Consider the following 22,636-nt stretch of genomic DNA (forward strand, 5'->3'; position numbering starts at 1 on the left):
AAATCAATACAAGGGCAAATCAAAACCAACCTGCAAAGTGCTGCTCAGTACCCAACACACCTTCACACAGCGTTGAATCTCTCCAGAAGTCTCTCTCTCTCTCTCTCAGAATGTGTGGTGCAAAAATGTCACCAACAAAAGGCGGCAGGAAGCGGTCGCCTTTAAATAGCGCTCCCCCCAGTCCCTTTCTGACTGCAAAACGCTCCCCTCAACCTGTCATTGCTAGCGACAGGCGATAAGGCAGGGGGCGCCACTCAATATCCAGTCCGGGGCACTACCAGGGCGTTGCGCACTTCTTGACTGACGTCACGATCTGCCGGCGCAGGAGATCGTGGCGGTAGTGTTTAGCACCTCCGCAAAATGTCTAGTTAATTTCGCGAGCGGCACAAACATCGCCGCACCCGGGTGCTAGTTGCTTTGCGCCCCATTAGCGCCCTCTTAAGTCGCTAACGGGAGGCGCAAACAACTGAATTTTTCCCCCATATCTTTTAATTTTGTGTTTCCATGTAGTTTGAGTGATTACCTTACTTGGTAGAAATGTATTTTAAATGTTCTGCTAATAACTGAAGAATTCATTTCTGGTTGAGTCAGTGTGCTTCCTAGACAAAATTTCTTGATTTATTACATCTTCTCTTCCATTCTTTTCATCTGAGTGGCTTCCTGCACTGTAGACTTAGGTTTTCCATTAAAAAAAATCATTGTTGGTACCAATGTTCAATCTAATTTTTTTTCCCTGTGCGGGTCCTTTAAAGTTGCTGTGTGGCCACTGTCGCAAGCGCGGTAACCCTTCCAGCGGCAGCGCTGGTGAGCAGCCTGCGCGGGACCTCGTGATTGGTGCGCAGCTGCGCAGCCGTGCACCTTAGGGGGAGCTTTGATTGCTCCTGTGACCTTGGAGATATTACGATGAATTATCCTATAAATTGTACACGTTATATCAATAGGTGCGCTTTTGTATGTTTTTATTTAAATTGAGTGTAATTGAGTTGTGCAATCCTGATGAATAAAAGTGAAGGACTGTTACTTATGAAAGAAGGAAAAAGAAAGAAATACTTGCATTCATATAGCACCTTCCACAACCTCAGGATGTCCCAAAGTGCATTGCAGCCAATGAAGTATTTTCAAAGTGTAGTCACGGTTGTAATGTAGGAAACGCAGCAGCCAATTTGTGCACAGCAAGCTCCCACAAACAGCAATGTGATAATGACTGGATAATCTGTTTTAGTGATGTTAGTTGAGGGATAAATATTGGCCAGGTCATTCTAGTTATCGTAACACCACTCTTTAGATAGGTTTGATAAAGGGGAAGGCTAAATGAGCACTCACTCATTTAATTATTGTTTAATTTCACTCATACATATTCCAAGGAATCTTCTCTATGATGCAATCATACAATATACAAACATGGCAAATGCTAACTTTAATATTGCAGTACAGTAAAGTCAGGCCGCTTTATGCCTTGCTTTTGGACAGGCCAAAGGTCATAAACCTTCCAACATTCAAAATTTGGTAGCGGACGGCCTGCCCATTAAATTTTTCTTGGTGTTCTGTTCTGGTCTCAATAGGATGATATAAACCTTAGGAGCAAATATACAGAAAAGCAAACCAAAGCTGGAAGACAATATCGCAAATATCTCAACAGCTACTGTGTATTTTCCAGAGCTCACATAAGCTGGAATGAAAGTTATCCAAACTGCACAGAAGATCAGCATGCTGAAGGTGATAAACTTTGCTTCGTTGAAATTGTCTGGCAACTTACGCGCTAGAAACGCAAGAACAAAGCACATAACAGATAGCAAGCCTATGTAGCCCAACACAGAATAAAAGGCCATTACTGACCCCACGTCACATTCTAATATAATGGTTGCACTTTGATATTCGCCATTTTTTGCAGGAAACGGGGGTGATAAGGTCAACCACAGAATACATATAACAATTTGTATTAAGGGCAGGGAAAATATGGAAAGTCTTTGCTGCAGAGGGCCAAACCTTTTCATCACATCATTGTTTGGAAGCCTTGCACTAAATGCGATTAATACCACGATTGTTTTCCCAAGGATGCAAGAAATGCAAAGGACAAATATAATAGCGAATGCCGTATGTCGCAGCATGCAGGACCAGACCGTCGGTCGACCCATGAAGAGAAGAGAGCAGAGGAAGCAAAGTACCAATGAAAATAAAAGAAGGAAGCTTAACTCAGAATTGTTGGCCTTGACAATAGGCGTATTCTTGTAATGGTAAAAAACAGCGGTAACAGCCATTGTTACACAAGCACCAAGTAAAGACAAAGTTGTCAATATGATTCCCATGGTGTCTCCAAATGACAGAAACTCAATTTCCTTGAGGATGCAGGTGTCTCTTTTTAGGTTTGGCCAGTAATCCGAGTGACATGTCAAGCAGTCGACTGAATCTGCAGAAGACAACACAGGATATTTTTTTCCCCAACAAATTCCAAGATAAATCTTTCTATATTTATAAAACAAAATCATAAATAGGGTACCCACTTCCTGTCCAAAGAAAAACTTACTTCCTGTCATGATTTTGGTCACGCTTTGTATCAACTTTTACCATTGTAAATTACTACTCAACATTTCCCATTCAATTTTATTGTGTCATAAGATCTTATGGCACAGAAGGAGGCCAATCAGCCGATCATGCCTTTGCCAAGTAGGGTTTGAAAACATTTTGACGTGGCAGTTACTTTTTTCCTCCAGTTTTCAGACATTCTCACCCATTTTTTGACTGTTTAAAACCTGATGTTTCAAGTGTTTTACCTGATAGGTGGAATGCCGAGGACTCCCTTGCAGGTTTACAGGCTTTTTCTATCATCCGCCCATGACATTTGCCAAATTTGAGTTGTTTGTTTTCCCCATTTATCGGATGTTACTTAAAACTGGTTAAAAATAAACATACAGGATCGCTAAACTTATTTATGGCTTTTGGATGCTGAAAAGTTCATTGCTCAGCTGGTACCCAAATCTCATCCATGCAAAGTACAGTCATAATTGCTAATATATTTTAGTTACGTGGAGAGAGTAGTGAAGTTTGGATTGTTCTCCTTGGAGCAGGGAAGGATAAGGGGAGATTTATAGAGGTAAAGAAAGAAAGACTTGCAATTAAAAAGCACTTTACAGCCAATGAAGTACTTTTTGAAGTGGAGTCACTGTTGTGGGAAACACAGCAGCCAATTTGTACACAGCAACCTCCCACAAACAGCAATGTAATAATGACCAGATAATCTGTTTTTGTTATGTTGGTTGAGGGATAAATATTGGCCCAGGACACTGGGGAGAACTCCCCTGCTCTTCTTCGAAATAGTGCCATGGGATCTTTTACGTCCACCTGAGAGAGCAGACGGGGCCTCGGTTTAACATCTCATCTGAAAGGCGGCACCTCTGACAGTACAGCACTCCCTCAGCACTACACTGGAGTGTCAACCTAGCTTTATGTGCTCAAGTCCCTGGAATGGGTCTGTTGAACCCACAGCTTTCTGACTCAGAGGCAAGGGCGCTACCAACTGAGCCACAGCTAACACAGGTGTTCAAAATCGTGAAGGGTTTTGATAAAGTAAATAAGGAGAAACTGTTTCCAATGGCAGAAGGGTCTGTAACCAGAGGACATGGATGTAAGGTCATTGGCAAAAATGTCAGAGGTGAGATGAGGGGAAGTTTTTAAATGCAGCAAGTTCTGATGATCTGGAATGCGTTGCATGACAGGATGGTGGAAGCAGATTCAATACTAACTTTCAAAAGGGAAATTGGATGAATACTTGAAGGGGAGAAAATGACAAGGCTACAGGGAAAGTGCAGGGGAGTTTGACTAGTTGGGTAGCTCATTGAAAGAGCCAGTGCAGGCACGACAGGCCGAATGCTGTAAGATTCTATGATTTGGAAATACCTGTGTACATTGCTAATTCTCATCTATGTTCTGAGGATTCCACCAATTTCTGCAAATATTTCCAGTCGTCTGTTTACAAAACACAAAGGTTCGGGCTGCTATTCTCTGTGTATTAGCTCCCTCCTGGCCACTTATTTCTTGAGTATGAGACAAAAGAAAGCAATCCTGTGTGTATCCACTACTGGCAAGTGTCAGCCATGGCTCAGTGGGTTGTACTCTTGTCTCTGAGTCCAAAGGGTTTGGGTTCAAGTCCCACTCCACTGAAACTTGAGCACAAAAATCTAGATTGACAATGATACTCGAGGGCAGTACTGAGAGAGTGCTGCACTGTCAGAGGTGCTGTCTTTCAGATGAGACATTAAACTAAGGCCCCGTCTGCTCTCTCAGGTGGACATAAATGATCCCATGGCACTATTTCAAAGAAGAGCAGCGGAGTTTATCCCTGGTGTCCTGGCCAATATTTATCTCTCAGTCAACGTCACTAAAAAAAAAAATATCGAGCCATTATCACATTGCTCTTTGTGGGAGCTTGCTGTGTGCAAATTGACTGCTGTGTTTCCTACATTACAACAGTGACTACACTTCAAAAATACTTCAGTGGCTGTAAAGTGCTTTGGGATGTCCTGCGGTTGTAAAAGGTGCTATATAAATGCAAGTTTTTTTTCTTTTTCTTTAAGATTAGTGGGTATGAGGCAGGTGGAACCTGATGTGTGAAACATGGAACAGGATAGTTCAGGGCATTGTACCATATTCGTAATGTAAATGAAGTCTATAGGCAATATGTACACTACCTATACCAGGTGTATGCATTACTGTTTCACTTCAGTGAGTGCTACAAATTGTGAAATGCATACACAGCATATCTATCTATCTATATATTATTAAAAATCACACTTCCTGTCCACAATTCTTATTTCTTGACACGGGTTTTTGGTCAGACTTTTCTGTCAATGTTTCCCATTGTAAATTGCTGTGTCAACTTTTCTCATTCAATTAACTGTCACAGTGCAGTTGCAGGCTCTGGCCACTAAGTGAATCTGTGGTGCAAATTTCTCAAGTCTTTCAATGAACTCAGTTGCCAGCTTTCATAGGTATACAAAGAATTATATTCATAAACTGTCTGCGGGCAACACTAAAGACAATTGACTAGCAGTTAAAAAATATGCAACTGTCCATCTTTCATGTTGGCGGATTTCCTGCTGCATTGCTCAGCGTAATTTACAAGACATGGGAAAGAAAATTGGGCGGTGTGTAAAATGGGCTGCCGATTTGCTCGGGCCCATTTTGTGCATTTGCCCAAGACCCATTTCACCCCACACTGTTTTATATGGGCAGAAGTATTAGACCATGTCACATGTGATGTATTACACTGCTGCTAAGGTGTTCCTTTAAGACCGCAAGACCCAAATATTCTAAGGAGACATATCCTGAAATCAATTAACATCTAAGTAGCTATTCTTCAAATTTCATAGGTAGGTAGGTATACAGACAGACAGATAAAAATAGATAGAGAGCTAGATAGCGAGATAGAGAGAGATAAATATATGGCCTAGAAATTCGGTGTGCTGCGCCACCAGTTAGCACCCAAAGAGGGCACTTAGTGGGTTTAGCGCCACTAGCCACGCCTCCCGTGAGATTTAGCAGGGCGCTAATGGCGGCGTTAGCCGGTAGTGCTGTGCCGCCACCGACGACATCATCGGTGTGCGCAGCACCCCGCTACCACCCCGATCGTGAAATTTGGTAGCGCCCCCCCCGCTGTAATGCCGGTCGCTATTTGCGACCGGTTCAGGGGGGCCTACCTGCGGCGGTAGAGGTGCTGAGGTGCGGGGCGGCCATTTTTTTTGCTGGCCGCCTGCCAGCACCTCTTCGTGCAGCCGTCCCCGGCCTCCTGAGCACCCCCCCCCCCACCCCGCATTGTGCCGGCTGTCTCCCAAGAGCCCGGCACTTCTCCTCGGTGCCGGGCTCTTTTGCTGGCACTCGCGATCTCAGATCGCGTTGCAGCAGGCCCCTCCCCTTTAAGAAGGGGAGGAAGGCCTGCAGTACCGCAGCGCACCGTGCCGCAGCGTGTGGCACTGTGGCACGTCGTGCTGCAAACTTCAGTTGCAGCGCCCCAAGACGAATGCAGGGCGCCTTGAGTAGCGCTGCGCTTCCGTCTGGGGCGCTGAAACTGAATTTCCGGCGGGCATTCGCGACTCCTTCCAGGGCGGTACTTCCGGCGCCCTGGCGAGACTGGCGCCCCAAACGGGGCGCCACTGGATTAGCGAGAGATAGCTAGAGAGAGAGAATGAGAGCGAGATAGATAGATAGATAGATATAGATAATAGATAGATGATAGATAGATAGATGATAGATAGATAGATAAAGAGATAGAGTGATAGATAGATAAAGAGATAGAGTGATAGATAGATATAGATAATAGATAGATAGATGGATGGATGATAGATAGATAGATAGATAGATAGATGACAGATAGATAGATAGATAGATAGAGAGATGATAGATAGAGAGATAGATGATAGATAGATAGATAGATAGATATACTCACCGGTTTGGTTGCTAATTTCACCTTCAGCACAGGGGATACAATCAAAACAACAAATTGGCTGCCCTGCTATGGCTCCTTTTCTTGTTCCAGGCAGACAGCTTTCACTGCACCTTGCTTCGATGACCTGAACGTGAAATGAATAATGCATTCCTGTTTTATTACATGTGTGGTTTATGCAGGATTACAAACCGGGTTTATTTAACCTGCAGAGAAAATAATGAGCTCTTCTTCACTACCTTCCATGTTCCCAAGTCTACAAATAAAACTGATGAATTTATATTGATCGGGGTTAGCTTTTACTGACGCATGTTGCAGATTGCAGTATTCTTTAACATTAGAACTGAATCACAATATTAGAAACACACTAAGCAACTGATTCATTTAAATATATCTGGCTCTAATCTCTCTAACTGCATGAATCTTTTGATCAGTTTCAATTTTTTTCTGTCTCTCACTGGGGTAGATCGTCAGCATGAAATCGGACCCAGGCGGGGCCGCAAAAGAGCCGGTATCGCATCGGTCACCCGTTATACGCTCGTCCCCATATTTGATCCCACTGACTTCAATTGAACTGAATATCAGGCGTGTCATGTAACAGCCAAAAAATGTGATTCCGCCTGCTTTGTGCGCCCGCCCGGGTCCAATTTCGCCCTCCTTGGCTTTGTGCGGTAGTGTAATACGGGCGCTAGCGAGCCGGCAGCCTGTTTTGCATCTCTCCCGATTTTTATTCCCATCAAAAACGGGAGAGATGTGAAACAGGCTGCCAACTCGCTATCACCTGCTTTACACTATCGCATAAAGTCAAGATCTACCCCACTCTGCATTTCTTTCAAGTGTTTCTCGTTCCTCTTTACATCTGCCTGACATTTGCTTGTGTCTTCTCTAACTGTGCACCTCTCACCCGGATGAGAATCCACTATCACTGCCTCTCACTCTCTGTGCCCCTTCTTTGGTTGTCTGTCTCTTGGCCTTTATCTTAGTTAAAAAAGTGAACATTAATTTGTTGCTGAAGTTAATCCTTATATCTTTGCTGATTTTTGCCACCCATATTTTTGATTATACTCATGGTGCATTGCATAATGGTGCCTTACCATTTTTTGTCCTCCACTCCACACTATAGCTTCCTTCTCTATCACAAGTTGGTTCTCTGGGCCAACAGATGCATCATACTGGCCAACTTTAACATACTTAACGTTTCCATCTGGGTCCAGCTGCCAGTTCAGGAGATCATAGGCTGCTAGAGGATCGCCATTGACATCGAATCTCACTTCATCTCCAAGCATTGTTGTAAATTTCACCTCCTTTAGATAATGCAGGACCTTTGCAAAGATATCATGGAACATTCTTATATATTAGGAAACCTGTTATATTTAAAACCAATGTTGTGCAATTTAGGTTCAATGTGGAGCAACAGTTATGCAGTCACTTTCACCTAAGTGTGGACTGGTTTTGGGTATCCAGTAGGTATTTGCCCCTGAGTCAGAAGTTCATGGGTTCAAGCCCCACTCCAGAACTTGACCACACACCATCAGCTGACACTTCAGTGCAGTACTGAGGGAGTGCTGCACTGTTGAAGGTGCCACCTTTCAGATGAGATGTTAAATTGTGGCCCTGTCTGCCCTCTCAGGTGGATGTAAAAGATCCTTTGGGACTTTTTGAATAAGAGCAGACGAGTTCTCCTGATATCCTGGCCAATGTTTTATCCCTCAACCAGTGCCACTACAACAGTTTAATTGGACATTTATCTGATTGCTATTTGTGGGATCTTGCTGTGCACACATTGCTTGTTTCATTTCCCTATATTACAACAAAGATTCCAATTTGAGAGTAATTCATTGGCTGTGAAGCTCTTTGGAACGTTCTGAGGTCATATACGGTGGTACATAAATGCAAGTCAGATCCATTTTTCCCTCTGGAATGTACTAAAGCCAAGTGATGTGAGAGTCCATCGGCTGGATCTCCTGGGAACTTTCTAAACTCACTTTGGAGTCTTTTAAATGCTATGGGAAGAGGATACTTCCAACCACACTTTGTTAACATTAAAAAAACAGTCACCGAAAGAATGGAGTTTGGCCTATAATTGGGATGCTGCCAATTTATCTCCACGTTCTACCACTATTGGCTTCAGACCAGTAAGTCAGTATGGCTGCAGTCTAATCTATAAATGTAAACGTTTTCAAATGTATCTATCTTACTTCAGATATCACATTTGGTCACACGTGCTTCATATCTATCTCACACTTTTAAAAAAGTATTAGGCGAAGGAAAACCAATCATTCCCTGCTAATTTCAGTGAAACTGAAATAACTGATGATAATCTGCTTCTGAATGACCTTACAATAAAGAAAGACTTGCATTTATACAGCGCCTTTGATGACCTCAGCACGTCCCGAAGCACTTTACAATCAATGAAGCACTTTTGAAGTGTAGCTACTGTTGTAATGTAGGAAACGCGGCAGCTAATTTGCGCACAGCAAGCTCCCACAAACAGCAATGAAATAAATGACCAGATAATCTGTTTTAGGTATTGGGTTGAGGGATAAATATTGACCAGGACACAGGGGAGAACTCCCCTGCTCTTCTTCACAGTGCCATGGGATCTTTTACGTCCACCTGACAGGGCAGATGGGGCCTCAGTTTAATCATCCCGAAGGACAATATACTTATTTACAGCATTAAGAAACAGGCAGGCTCCACACAGCCCTCCCCTTACAGCAGAGTAATGCATTAGTTCTATTATGGTATAATGCTCCAATCCGTTAAAGCAGCATATCCTCAAATTTACCTTGAACTGCAGCATGGGTGATAGACCAGTAATTTCAGAAAGTAAACATCTGGAATTGACTGAGACTTATTATGAAAGTTAGTTATCTTCTCAATTTAAATTTGTTCCTTATCTTTAAAGCAACAGTCAGACTTGAAGTGCATTTAGTTCTGACACCCACCAATTTTGCACCTTATTATCTATTCATTGGGATTATCTGACAAATCATTGCTCATCAAGTAAATCGAATGGAGTTTTAACCACGTATGATTTGTACCATGGGTGCATTTAAGTCGTAGTTATTTTTATGAATATACAACTTACCTGCCAAGGTTTAAGGTTTGAAACATCTGGACATGTTTTATTGATAAATGGCCCTTGGCCTTGTTCACACAGTAACATATTATGGATGGAATGGGCCACAGCATAAACACCTCTATAGGTATTATATGAAACTCTCAATTGCGAGTCATCAGTGAACACATTATGGACGTCCTTTAAATCTTCTAGTCCGGTACACTCCTGTTTCGAAGCCCCAAGCATTGTTTCTCCTGTGTTGTTATATGATGTCCATGTGCAGTGAAACACTGCTTCCCAAAGCTGCTTGATGTATTCGTTGCCTGGATACTTAGATGGATGGAGCCTGGCCAGGAACTGTTTAACTCCTGGAATATCAGCCCTACGAATTGCCCAGCCCAATGTCCCACCCATAACCCCAGAATTGTCTGCTGCTGAGAGCAGTGCTGCCGTACTCCAGCCTTCGCTCGCCAACCATTGCAGTCCAGTGACATTCTGCCGCACCAGTTCTTTCACCAAGAAGTTCAGATCTATCTCAGGAGAAAAAACGAGAATAACTTTGACGTTCGACTTTTTAATGAGCTCAACTTGCTGCAGAATTTTCTCCTTGGTGTAAACTTTGGGGAGAAATTCAGAGAAAGCAACGCAGACTCCGACTTTTGTTACTTTTTCCACGAAGGCGGAAATTCCCAAGCGGCCATAATCGTCGTCGGATCCAAACGCCGCCATCCAGGTCCAACCAAAGTGTTTCACCAGCTGCACAAATGCTGTGACCTGGAAATAATCGCTGGGTATTGTTCGGAAAAAAGTTGGGAATTCCTTTTTATTGCTCAGGCACATGCACGAAGAAAAGTAACTAATCTGTGAAAACATTAAAAGAGATTTACTAGGACGTTGCCAGGACTGGAGAAATTTAATTATGAGGAAAGATTGGATAGGCTGGGGTTGTTTTCTTTGGAGCAGAGGAGGCTGAGGGGAGATTTGATTGAGTGTATAAGATTATGAGGGGCCCAGATAGAGTGGATAGGAAGGACCTATTTCCCTCAGCAGAGAGGTCCATAACCAGGGGACATAGATTTAAAGTAATTGGTAGAAGGATTAGAGAGGAGTTGAGGAGAGCTTTTTTCACCCTGAGGGTGTTGGGGATCTGGACCGCACTGCCTGAAAGGGTGGTAGAGGCAGAAACCCTCATCACATTTAAAAAGTACTTGGTTGTTCACTTGAAGTGCCGTAACCTACAGAGCTACAGACCAAGAGCTGGAAAGTGGGATTAGGCTGGATAGCTCTTTTTCGACCGGCGCAGACATGATGGGCCGAATGGCCTCCTTCTGTGCCGTAAATTTCTATGATTCTATTTACAGATCTACTTTTTAGTTCATTATTTTTATTATCGTTCGTGAAGCCTGGCCTTCAGAATGTCCTTTCAAGAAGTAGGGGGGTTGATTTTAAACTTGCTGCCACAGCGCAAAACTGGCGATGTGGATCGGCCACCCGCTATAAGAACACACCCATTTCCATTTCCATTGAATTCAGTGGAAAGTAAAATAGGCCGGGTTTCTATAATGGGTGTCTGATACGCAACATCAGTTTTACGCCCAGGTGGCAAGTTGGAAATCTAACCCCAGTATCCCTTGTGATTAGCTCGCATACACATTCTTAACATTTATGAACCTCAAATTTGCATTTGGCCATGTTAGCGACTAAGGGTAATGTGCTCATAGAGTCATAGAGATTTACAGCACGGAAAGAGGCCCTTCGGCCCATCGTGTCTGCGCCGCCCATCCATCCCTGTCCAGTCTAATCCCATTTTCCAGCATTTGGTCCATAGCCTTGTATGCAATGGCATTTCAAGTGCTCATCCAAATGCTTCTTGAATGTTGTGAGGGTTCCTGCCTCTACCACCCTTTTAGGCATTGAGTTCCACATTCCAACCACCCTCTGGGTGAAAAAGTTCCTCCTCAAATCCCCTCTAAATCTCCTGCCCCTTACCCTGAATCTATGCCCCCTTGTTATTGACCCCCCTACTAAGGGGAAAAGTTCCTCTTTGTCTACCCTATCTATGCCCCTCATCATTTTGTACACCTCAATCAGGTCCCCCCTCAGCCTTCTTTGCTCCAAGGAAAACAACCCCAGCCTGTTTAGTCTTTCTTCATAGCTGAGGCGCTCCATCCCAGGTAACATCCTGGTGAATCTTCTCTGCACCCTCTCCAAAGCAATCACATCCTTCCTATAGTGAGGCGACCAGAACTGCACACAGTACTCCAGCTGTGGCCTCACCAGCGTTTTGTACAGCTCCATCATAACCTCCCTGCTCTTATATTCTATGCCTCGGCTAATGAAGGCAAGTATCCCATATGCCTTTTTAACCACCTTATCTACTTGTTCCGCTGCCTTCAGAGATCTATGTACATGTACACCGAGGTCCCTCTGACCCTCTGTACTTCCTAGGGTCCTACCACTCATTGTGTATTCCCTTGCCTTATTTGTCCGTCCAAAATGCATCACCTCGCACTTTTCAGGGTTAAATTCCATTTGCCACTTTTCCGCCCATCTGACCAACCCGTCTATATCGTCCTGTAGCCTGAGGCTTTCCCCCTTGCAATTTACCACCCCACCAATTTTCGTGTCATCTGCAAACTTACTGATCATCCCTTTTACATTCTCATCCAAATCATTTATGTAGATCACAAACAACAAGGGACCCAGCACCGATCCCTGAGGTACCCCACTGGACACAGGCTTCCAGTCACAAAAGCAACCTTCGACCATCACCCTCTGCCTCCTGCCACTCAGCCAGTTTAGGATCCAATGCGCCAAGGTGCCCTGGATCCCATGGGCTCTTACCTTCTTGACCAGTCTCCTATGCGGGACTTTGTCAAAAGCTTTACTGAAGTCCATGTAAACCACATCCACAGCATTTCCCTCATCCACCTCCCTAGTCACCCCCTCGAAAAATTCAATCAGATTTGTCAGACATGATTTACCCTTGACAAAGCCATGCTGACTATCCCCGATTAATCCTTGCCTCTCCAAGTGGAGACTAATTTTGTCCCTCAGAATTTTTTCCAATAATTTCCCTACCACAGATGTTAGGCTCACTGGCCTGTAATTCCCTGGTTTATCCCTGCTACCCTTCTTGTATAATGGTACCACATTAGCTGTTCTCCAGTCCTCTGGAACATCCCCTGTGGCCAGAGAGGTTCTGAAAATTTGTGTCAGAGCCCCTGCAATCTCCTCCTTTGCCTCCCACAGCAGCCTGGGATACATCTCGTCCGGGCCTGGGGATTTATCCACTTTTTGGCCTGCTAAAACCGCTAGCACCTCCTCCCTCTCGATGCTAATATGTTCAAGTATGTCACAATCCCCTTGCCCGATTTCTATGTCTGCATCGTCTTTCTCCATAGTGAACACAGATGCAAAAAATTCATTTAAAACCCCGCCTACATCATCTGGTTCTACACACAGATTGCCACTTTGTTCCCTAATGGGCCCTACCCTTTCCCTGGTTATCCTCTTGCCCTTAATATACTTATAAAACATCTTAGGATTTTCCTTTATTTTGCTCGCCAGTGTTATTTCATGGCCCCTCCTCGCCCTCCTAATTTCTTTTTTAAGTATGCCCCTGCATTTTTTATACTCCTCTAGGGCTTCTTCCGTCTTTAGTCTTTTGTAACTGCCAAAAGCCCCCCTTTTATTTCTAATGCATTTTTGTATCTCCCTTGTCATCCAAGGTTCCCTTTGCTTGTTGGTCCCACCCTTGACCTTTACAGGAACATGTTGGCGCTGTACTCGCTCTATTTCCCTTCTGAAAGTCTCCCAGTGTTTTGATGTGGATTTTCCTATAAGTAGCTGCTCCCAGTCCACTTTGGCCAGATCCTGCCTTATCATATTAAAATCGGCCTTCCCCCAATTTAGAACCCTTATTTCCGGGCCTTCTTTGTCTTTTTCCATGACCACCTTAAATTTCACCGAATTATGGTCACTGTCGCCAAAATGCTCTCCCACTGATACTTCCACCACTTGCTCGGCTACATTCCCCAGAATTAGGTCCAGTACCGCCCCCTCTCTTGTAGGACTTTCTACATGTTGGCTCAAAAAGCTCTCCTGGATGCACTTTAAGAATTCTGCACCCTCTAAGCCTTTCACACTCTGACTATCCCAATTTATATTGGGGAAGTTGAAATCCCCCACTATTATTACCCTATTATTTTCACACTTCTCTGAGATTTGCCTACATATCTGTTCCTCTATCTCCCCCTGACTGTTTGGGGGCCTATAGTACACTCCCAGCAAAGCGCTTGCCCCCTTTTTGTTTTTAAGTTCTACCCATATGGCCTCATTTGAGGAACCCGCTAATATATCATCCCTCCTTACAGCAGTAATTGACTCCTTAATTAATATTGCAACACCCCCTCCCCTTTTACACCCCCCTCTGTCTCGCCTGAAGATTCTATACCCCGGAATATTGAGCTGCCAGTCCTGACCCTCCCTCAACCATGTCTCCGTGATGGCAACAATATCGTACTCCCATGTGTTCAACAACAACTTCAGTTCATCCACCTTATTTGCAAGACTCCTTGCATTAAAATAAATGCCTTCCAGCCCTGCCATATTCCCTTTTGCCTTCACATATTTGCTCTGCCTTCCCAGCTGACTTGTTTTTTCCTCTGTATTTGGCTGTAAATCACCCCCTACTATAGCTCCACTCTGTACCCCATTCCCCTGCCAAGTTAGTTTAAACCCCCCCCAGCAGTGCTAGCAAACCTCCCCGCAAGGATATTGGTTCCCCTCTGGTTCAGGTGTAAACCGTCCGACTTGTACAAGTCCCACCTTTCCCAGAAGCAGACCCAGTGATCCAGGAAACTAAAGCCCTCCCTCCTGCACCATCCCTTTAGCCACGCATTCATCTGTTCTATCTTCCTATTCCTATACTCACTAGCACGTGGCACCGGGAGTAATCCAGAGATTACAACCTTTGAGGTCCTGCTCTTTAATCCTTCACCTAGCTCCCTAAATTCTTGCTGCAGGACCTCATCCCTCTTTTTACCTATGTCGTTGGTACCAATGTGGACCACGACCTTTGGCTGTTCACCCTCCCCCTCCAGAATGTGACAGTCCTTTCCTTAATTTAATAAAGACCCTAATCAAATTTGATGTCCCTTTGAATAATGGTCGAGGAATGTCATAAGAATGCTTTAAGTCCTTGCCCACTCATATTGACTACAGTAATTTGTAGGCTATGGTCTATCTAAAAAGGTACTATTTTAGGAACTATTCCAGGTACCAAAGAGATGGAAGTTTGCACTAGGAAACAAATTACTTTCTCCGTTCAGAAATCCTGTGGTAGCATCAAGATCCCAGGTTAGATGCAGACTGAAGCTCCCTCTACTTTGCCTTAACAATATACCTTAGTACAAACCTCCAAAGAGCACCAAACCAGTCTGACTCTTTCTGTTTCTAGTACCAGCAACCAAGTGAGATTTACCAATAATTGCCAGTTTGGACTATGGGCTGAAACACACCAGGAACTGGAACTAGGAATCTCATCAAAGCAATTTCACATAGAACCCCGACAACCAGCAAATAGAGAAGACGTTCATCCCATTACTTTCAGTTGGGTTGGAACATAGGTCTAATAGGTGTTATTCCACTTCCTCACTCTATCCCCTTGTTCATAAAGGCTCAAATTCATTTAGTGAGTTATGGGCTTGTCCATCTATCTATCTTAGGCATTCCTTAGTGTGTTGATGCTAAATAGCAACATTGTGAGTTGAATGGAGAATGGAGAATTGGTTTAGATTGAATATTACCTACATCCAATTTCATAACTTTGATAAACAGTTTTCTCTTTTTCTCTCCAGTTTTCACCCATCCCCATTGAAAGTACAATTCCATATCAGATAGTTGCTCTCCATTATCTCACCTAACGCATTCTTGTGTGAGCCTTAACATGGTGTATGGGCAGGCTATGAGACTGTGAAGGACATTACAGCTGAGTCCAATCCTATCCTTCCCAAAATTTGCTCATGCGCACTTTTAGCAGGGCTCACTGGATGTAACTCTGGGCAGTTTTCCATTTCCTACCCCAGCATCAGTGTGACTACAGCAGCACCTCCACCACAGCCCAAGCTCAGCTCAATTTAACTCAGCACAGACCAGGGATCAACACTGGATGTTTCTTAGTCAATATGACTCAGAGCGGTAACTTAGGAACATAGGATCATTAGAAACAGGAGTAGGCCATTCAATTAGATCATGGCTGGTCTGCACCTCAACTCTATTTACCTGTCTTTGCTTCATATCCCTTGACAGCTTTACCTAACAAAAAAAATCTACTTATCTCAGTCTTCAAAGTTCCAATTGCCCTAGCATCCACAGCCTTTTGAAGGAGAGAGTTCCAAATGTCTACTACCCTTCGCCTCCGAGCAACTGGGAAGGTTGAGTGACAGCTTCATGGTAAGTGTTGTTCTACTTACCATCGGTATTCCAAAAAGCCCTGCTGTCCTAGCGATTGTTATGGATTGCGTTGAGCCGGCATCAGCAATAAGCGCGTGCACTGAAGTGCCTCCAAGACATCTCAAAAGTGAAACATTTTCCTCTTGACCGTTAAGGAGTGTCAGGGCCGCTCTAAGAGCTAAAGCTGGGGTGGCACAGGAGTCATAAACTTTATAACCCAGCGTGATATTGGGAAGAAGCGTGGGGTCATTGTTAATTTCTTCAATAGCAAAGATCATCAGCTGAGCCCAGCGAAAAGCTCTCAGATTAAAACTGTTGGAAACACAAACATTTTGACTGTGTAAAAGGCACATCAATCAAACGTATTCATGTAGCAAGGTCTATCATACAATATGTGCACCAGCAACACATACTGAGTACATGCATTTATGCAATTACATCCGCCAATCTCTTGAGAAATAACAAAATAAGGGTGTGGCAGTGATATTCTACTCGAGAGAATGATACATAAATAGTGCAGCTCATAATTTCACTAGGTGCATATGAATTTCCATCAATCGATCAAGAAATTAATGTAAAGGCAATTGAAATGTACATCTATACATTGTAAATTGTGCCCCTTGGTGACAGCATCTCCTTTGGCCCTAGATCCCTCCCACACCTTTAGAAGCTCCAACTCTTGCCTTTTGTGCAACCCTCCCTCCTCTGCCCTCAGCCACTTTGGACCTACTCTCTGGAATTTTTTCCTGAAATCTCGCTGTGTCTCTGCTTCTTTCTCCACCTTTAAAGATGATGTTAATGAATAATATCATCAAAAAGTCCCCCACTCACTCTATACACCTCGGGGTCTCCGGTCGACTTTGATAGGAAGTCCCTGGAAGCTCTCCTCGGTAATGAATGGGAAAAACTCCACCAATGATGATGTCTCCGTCTTGTGCGAGTTCTGGCAAATTAAACCTCCCTTGAAGTTTACAAATTGGATCGTCCTTGGTCAATATACAAGTCACCAAAACAAGGAACACCGAACACAGAAAATACATTGCAATTGTTACTGGTGGTGTCTGCTGCTGGTAGTTTGCACCAATCATTTAGGCGCAGCACATATCCTGTCTTATATTGAGATATTATTCACAAATGAGCAGGCATGCAAAAACTTAATTAAAGTAATAGAAATCCCACATGAAGTTCAGGTTTAGCAACCCCTGCAGCATATTGTATGATTATTGTGTTACATTGTCTGCATCTAAGTTAGTTTAACCTTTGGTCAAATTACATTGAGTCACACTGGAAAACAATGTAAGGGGGAACTGTTGTGATTAGAATAGTGATGAGAAGGTTGTTTTTCCAGTATTTCTACCTTGTATTATGCAAACTGTAGACTTGGAAGAATAAATTATTTGGTAAATAGATAATGCAGTTTATGTAGTTTGTGAAGTAAGTTTACTTGTGTTTGATAGCTTTCCTCCCTTGTGTCAGCTGTGGCTCAGTTGGTAACACCCAAGCCTTGGAGTCAGATGGTTGTGGGTTCAAGTACCCACTCCAGAGACTTGAGCACAAAAATCTCCGCTGGTGCACTGAGGAAATGCTACACTGTCGGAGATGCCATCTTGCACATGAGATGTTAAACTGAGGCCCCGTCTGCTTTTTCAGATGGATGTAAATGATCCCACAGCACTATTTAAAGAAGAGCAGGGGAGTTCATCCTGGACAATACTTATCCCTCGATCAACATCACTAGAACAGATTATCTGGTCATTATCATGTTGCTGTTTGTGGGAGCTTGCTGTGTGCAAATTGACTGCTGTGTTTCTTACATTAAAACAGTGACTATACTTCAAAAGTACTTCATTGACTGTAAAGCACTTTGCGATATCTAGTGGTCATGAAAAGCACTATATAAATGCATTTTTTTTTCTTTCTTTGATAACAAGTGTCAGCGTGAAGAAGCAGGGAACAGGAATATAATTTTCCAGTTCACAGGGTACGAGAAGCACAAGTCTACTTGGGTAGGAAATGAACTGAATTTTCAGAACAGGTTGTTCCTGAATGTATGGATTTTTCCTGCTTAAAAAGTGGCCTAACACAGTGACAACACTCCTTTAGAATAGCAATGAATCTCTGTGATCACTGATCATCCCTAATAAATTTTGCACACCCAAAATGTCATAGCGTATCTTTTCTCTCACTAGCCTGCAATGTATTTCCAGGATTTTCTATTTTTATTTCAGATTTCCTGCATTTGCAGTTTTCCCTTTGCTGTTTTCTATTAAATTGTGCTATTTTGGTGAATTATACTGTATAATATCCAAAATGAAGCAAATAGTTGAAAACATGGAGGACATAAGGTAGCAAGTGCTGGGCTATGAGGAAAGAGTGGGGGAGTGGAACTAATTGGATAGCTCTTTAAACGAGTTGGCATCGGAACAATGGGCCAAATGGCCTTTATTCTGTGCTATATGATTCTACGATTTTAAGCTAGGAGTCAGATTGGCTAAGTTGGTAGCACTCTTGCTTCTAAGTTATGAGAATGTGGGTTTAAGATCCATTCTCATAGTTGAGCCTACAAGGCAGCTAGAACTCCTTTATAATACTAAGAGGATGCTGCTGGAAGTGCCAGCCCTCGGAGAACACACATAGCCGAGGCTGGTTGAGCAGAACATCAAAGAGAGCAGGGTGTTCTACCCTGACCAACATTCCTCCCTCAACCATACCACCCAACAGCCGGTCAGTTATCTGTCTGCTGTCTGCAAAATGTTTGACTATGTAATGACAGACAACGCATTTCAAATTCATTTTACTTTCTTATTTGGCTCCCAATGCTTGGATCCAGAGCAATATTGGCAAAGTCATAGGAGCAAAACATTCAACTAATAGGTCAATGCAGAAACATCTAGTATGAGGAAGTGTGAAATGGAAGTGAGACAACTATTTAAAAAGGGACAAATAATGCTGTTTTTAGCTATAAATCACATGCATGTAGTAAAATAATTACCCACTTGTCCATTCAATGCAATAGTTGTGTTACATCAGCTGGATGGGAAAAGAAGTGGAGGAGATGTAGAAGCAATGTCAACAAGGGCCATACTTTGAACTCATCATTATTTTGGGGAACCAATGTAAGTCAGTTCCAGGAAGGTTCCATGTTGAAAATTGAATATTTGTGCAATTGTGTAATTGTTATCGTGTCACAGTTAAAATGCCACAGAACTGTTTAGCAGTGGTACAGATCACGATAGTGTCTCCACCTCTTTTGCACCAACAAGACTAAAAATGTAAGGGCAGTTTCTCCAAATATTAGGGCTGGTTTTGCAATGTTGGCAGAAAATCAACATAGGCACAACAACTGCTGATAGCCATGTATTGGGGCCAAGCATGCCTCCAATTATGGTAATTTCCTCATGCCACTAGTTCTGGACAAGTGTGTTCAAGGGCTGGATTTTCCTGTTTCTCACCCGCACGGGATACGGCGGATTTCCTGGCATGCTGTGCAACGTAAGGGGTGGGTTCCCCATCTGAAAGTCAGCCTGATTGACAGGCTAGCTTCCAGTCAGGTGGGGAGCGTGGGACAGGACACCACAGGACCAGGTAGGTGCTGGGCTCTGGATGGTGGGGGGGTTCCAAGGCCCAGGGTCTCCCATTCCCCAAGGGGGGTCCGATCCTCCGGGGGGAGGGGGGGGCGGGCCTGATCCCCAAATCCGGGGGGTGGGTACGGGCTGCTGGTGGGGGAGCTTGGGCGGCCGAGCACTCCTGCTCCTCCCGGCCAACAAGTATTGTTCCCCAAGGCTGTGGCCACCTCGTTGCAACTACTGGGAATTCCGTGGCCTGGGATCCCTGGCTGCCTGCAGTAAAACCTGCACAATAGGTTAACGTAGAGGCCTCAGGCCTCATAATCACATTTAAATTGCCAACCCATCTGCCCGCCTCCACCCACCCACCCCCGTCCTGCCTGAGTAAAAGGTGAAAGTGGGCGGGTTGGAGGCGGGTTGGGGTCGTGTTTTAGATTTATACAACTTTCACATCCCACCCCCCGCCCCCCTCCTCCAACCAACCCGCTTTTTTCTGTGAAAATTCCAGCCCAAGGGAGTGGAGTACATTTTCTATTTTCCACCTGGACATAAAACTGGCATTGTGGAATAGACTGAATTTGATAGAAATAGAAATCCGGTGGTTTTCATAAAGGGTGGCGGATGCCAATTTTACACCCTTGCAGAAAGTTGATAATAAGGCTAGATTCATTATCATAAGTTTCAGTTAATTGATCAGGTCCGAGGTTCAAGTCTTGCATGAGATGTGAGCAGTGAGGCAATGGTTAAAGGTTGCACCACCAAGAATAATTGCAGACACACATGCAGGCCATCTAGAAATTTGACTGCTCAATTTTACAACAGTAGAGGCAACATTATTAGCAACAGTCTAGGTGACGCATCAACCCTATTTAGTACCGAACTGCTCACTCTCAATAGAAATATAACTGATGAAGGTACCTTCAACCTTGCCGGGTTTATTACTCTTGACAAACAGCATTTATTGCGAATTGTCCAGCTTACCAGCCTGAGAGGCTGTTACCTCAAAATCTCAAGGACACTTTGCTATAACACAATGCTTTTGCTGATGTTACCTTAATATGTTCATATCACATTCCTCTGTCTATTGCTGTAACATGGGTGTTTATTTTAAATTGGTTAACATCTCAGCTAAACTAGGGGACAGAGGAATGTCTTTCTAACGTGTTACATGTTTGTCTGCTAATATCACCTGAAGTAATTGCTACACTTCTATAACTGAACAGCATATAGACCACACAGGAAATGATCAGGGCACTTCCCTCCTTTCTATAGCAGGAAAAATTTTGACTAGAAAACTACTATATGAATTAATCTTTGAGACTGTCCCCATCATTGTCCCTGAAATTCAGTGTGGAATCTGTTCCAGTTTTACAATTTACATTTGTATTCTGCCCTGTTGTGTAGGACAACATCTTGAAGCATTAAACAATGAGAAGGCAAAGGACATTGAAGAGAAATTAAGAGGGAAGGAATGACAGAAAGCATGATTATTGGAATGACTATGGACACCTCTGTATCAGTCAATGAGTTCGACGTGGGGTGGGACTTGTGGTTTTAATTTACTGATGAACTACAGCAAACAGTGTCTATTTATTCATAAACTACAATAAACAGTGTCTATTTACTCATGAAATACAGCAGTCACCGAACTCATGAGAGAAACTACAGCAAATAGAGACTCTTGAGTACAGCAGGGTTATTTCTCTAGCAAAATGCAGTGAGTGGAGGATAGTTACATAATATAAATTATGTGGAAAATATCAATCCCAGTTACTTACAGCAGTGCATAATTGATGGGGGAATTACCCAATCATCTCCATTCTGGCCAGGACTTGTGGTGTAAGTATATGCAGCCAATGGCCAACCCCTTATCCTGAGACTATGCTCCCTAGTTCTAGATGCTTCCGGCAGGGGAAACAGCCTTTCAGTATCTTGGATCCAAAATTGGTTCAGTGGCAGGAAGCAAAGGGTAATGTTCAATGGGTCGACGGGTGTTTTTGTGACTGGTAAGCCCACTCGGAATCTTGCATGTCTGAATGAGATCACCTCTCATTCTTCTAAACTCCAGAGAATATAAACCCATTCTACTCAATCTCTGCTCATAGGACAATTCTCTCATCTCAGAAATCAATCTAGTGAAACTTTGTTGCATCTCCTCTAAGGCAATGTGCCTAAATAAGATGTCCCTACTCCAAAAATAATTGATTATGAAAAATACTTTGAGATGCTTTTATCCCAGGCTGTTAAGAGAAGCAAGGGAGGAACTAGCAGAGGCTCTGACCATCATTTTCCAATCCTCTCTGACTACAGGTATGTTGCCGGAGGACGGGAGAACTGCTAATGTTGTACCATTGTTTAAAAAGGGAGAAAGGGATAGACCATGTAATTACAGGCCAGTCCGCCCAACCTCGGCGGTGGGCAAATTATTGGAAAAATTCCTGAGAGACAGTATTAATCATCATTTAGAAAGGCACAGATTAATCAAGGACAGTCAGCATGGATTTGTTAAGGGAAGGTCATGTCTGACTAATATGATAGAAATTTTTGAGGAGGTAACAAGGAGGGTCGATGAGGTTAGTGCATTTAATGCAGTCTACATGGATTTTAGCAAGACCTTTGACAAGGTCCCACATGGCACATGGATCAGAAAAGTAAAAGCCCATGGGATCCAAGGGAAAGTGGCAAGTTGGATCCAAAATTGGTTCAGTGGCAGGAAGCAAAGGGTAATGGTCGACGGGAGTTTGTGTGACTGGAAGGCTGTTTCCAGTTTCCAGTGGGGTTCCACAGGGCTCAGTAATATTCTGGCATGGATAGAGGATTGGCTATCTAACAGAAGGCAGAGAGTTGGGATAAATGGTTCATTCTCAGACTGGCAATCAGTAACTAGTGGTGTTCCGCAGGGGTCAGTGCTGGGTCCCCAACTCTTTACAATCTATATTAATGATTTGGAGGAGGGGACCGAGTGTAACATATCAAAGTTTGCAGATGATACTAAGATGGGAGGGAAAGTAGTGAGTGAGGAGGACATAAAAAACCTGCAAGGGGACATAGACAGGCTAAGTAAGTGGGCAGAGATTTGGCAGATGGAATACAATACTGGAAAGTGTGAGGTTA

The 22,636-nt window shown here is 43.5% G+C and overlaps 1 protein-coding gene across 1 annotated transcript; it reads right to left on the reverse strand.

The window, feature by feature from the left end:
• Positions 1-1,465: 1,465 nt before the first annotated feature.
• LOC147115484 (extracellular calcium-sensing receptor-like) lies at positions 1,466-17,044 on the reverse strand. The gene is made up of 6 exons (XM_085989595.1): positions 16,788-17,044; positions 15,977-16,268; positions 9,528-10,361; positions 7,531-7,758; positions 6,440-6,563; positions 1,466-2,407 (listed from the first exon to the last, which is right to left on the reverse strand). The coding sequence occupies exons 1-6, from the start codon at positions 17,042-17,044 to the stop codon at positions 1,497-1,499; spliced, it is 2,646 nt and encodes an 881-aa protein (XP_085845721.1). The 3' UTR covers positions 1,466-1,496.
• Positions 17,045-22,636: the final 5,592 nt, after the last annotated feature.

Source organism: Somniosus microcephalus, chromosome 6, assembly GCF_052327205.1.
Source record: "Somniosus microcephalus isolate GS21.2 chromosome 6, FLI_Smic_1.0, whole genome shotgun sequence".
NCBI classification, from domain to species: domain Eukaryota; kingdom Metazoa; phylum Chordata; class Chondrichthyes; order Squaliformes; family Somniosidae; genus Somniosus; species Somniosus microcephalus.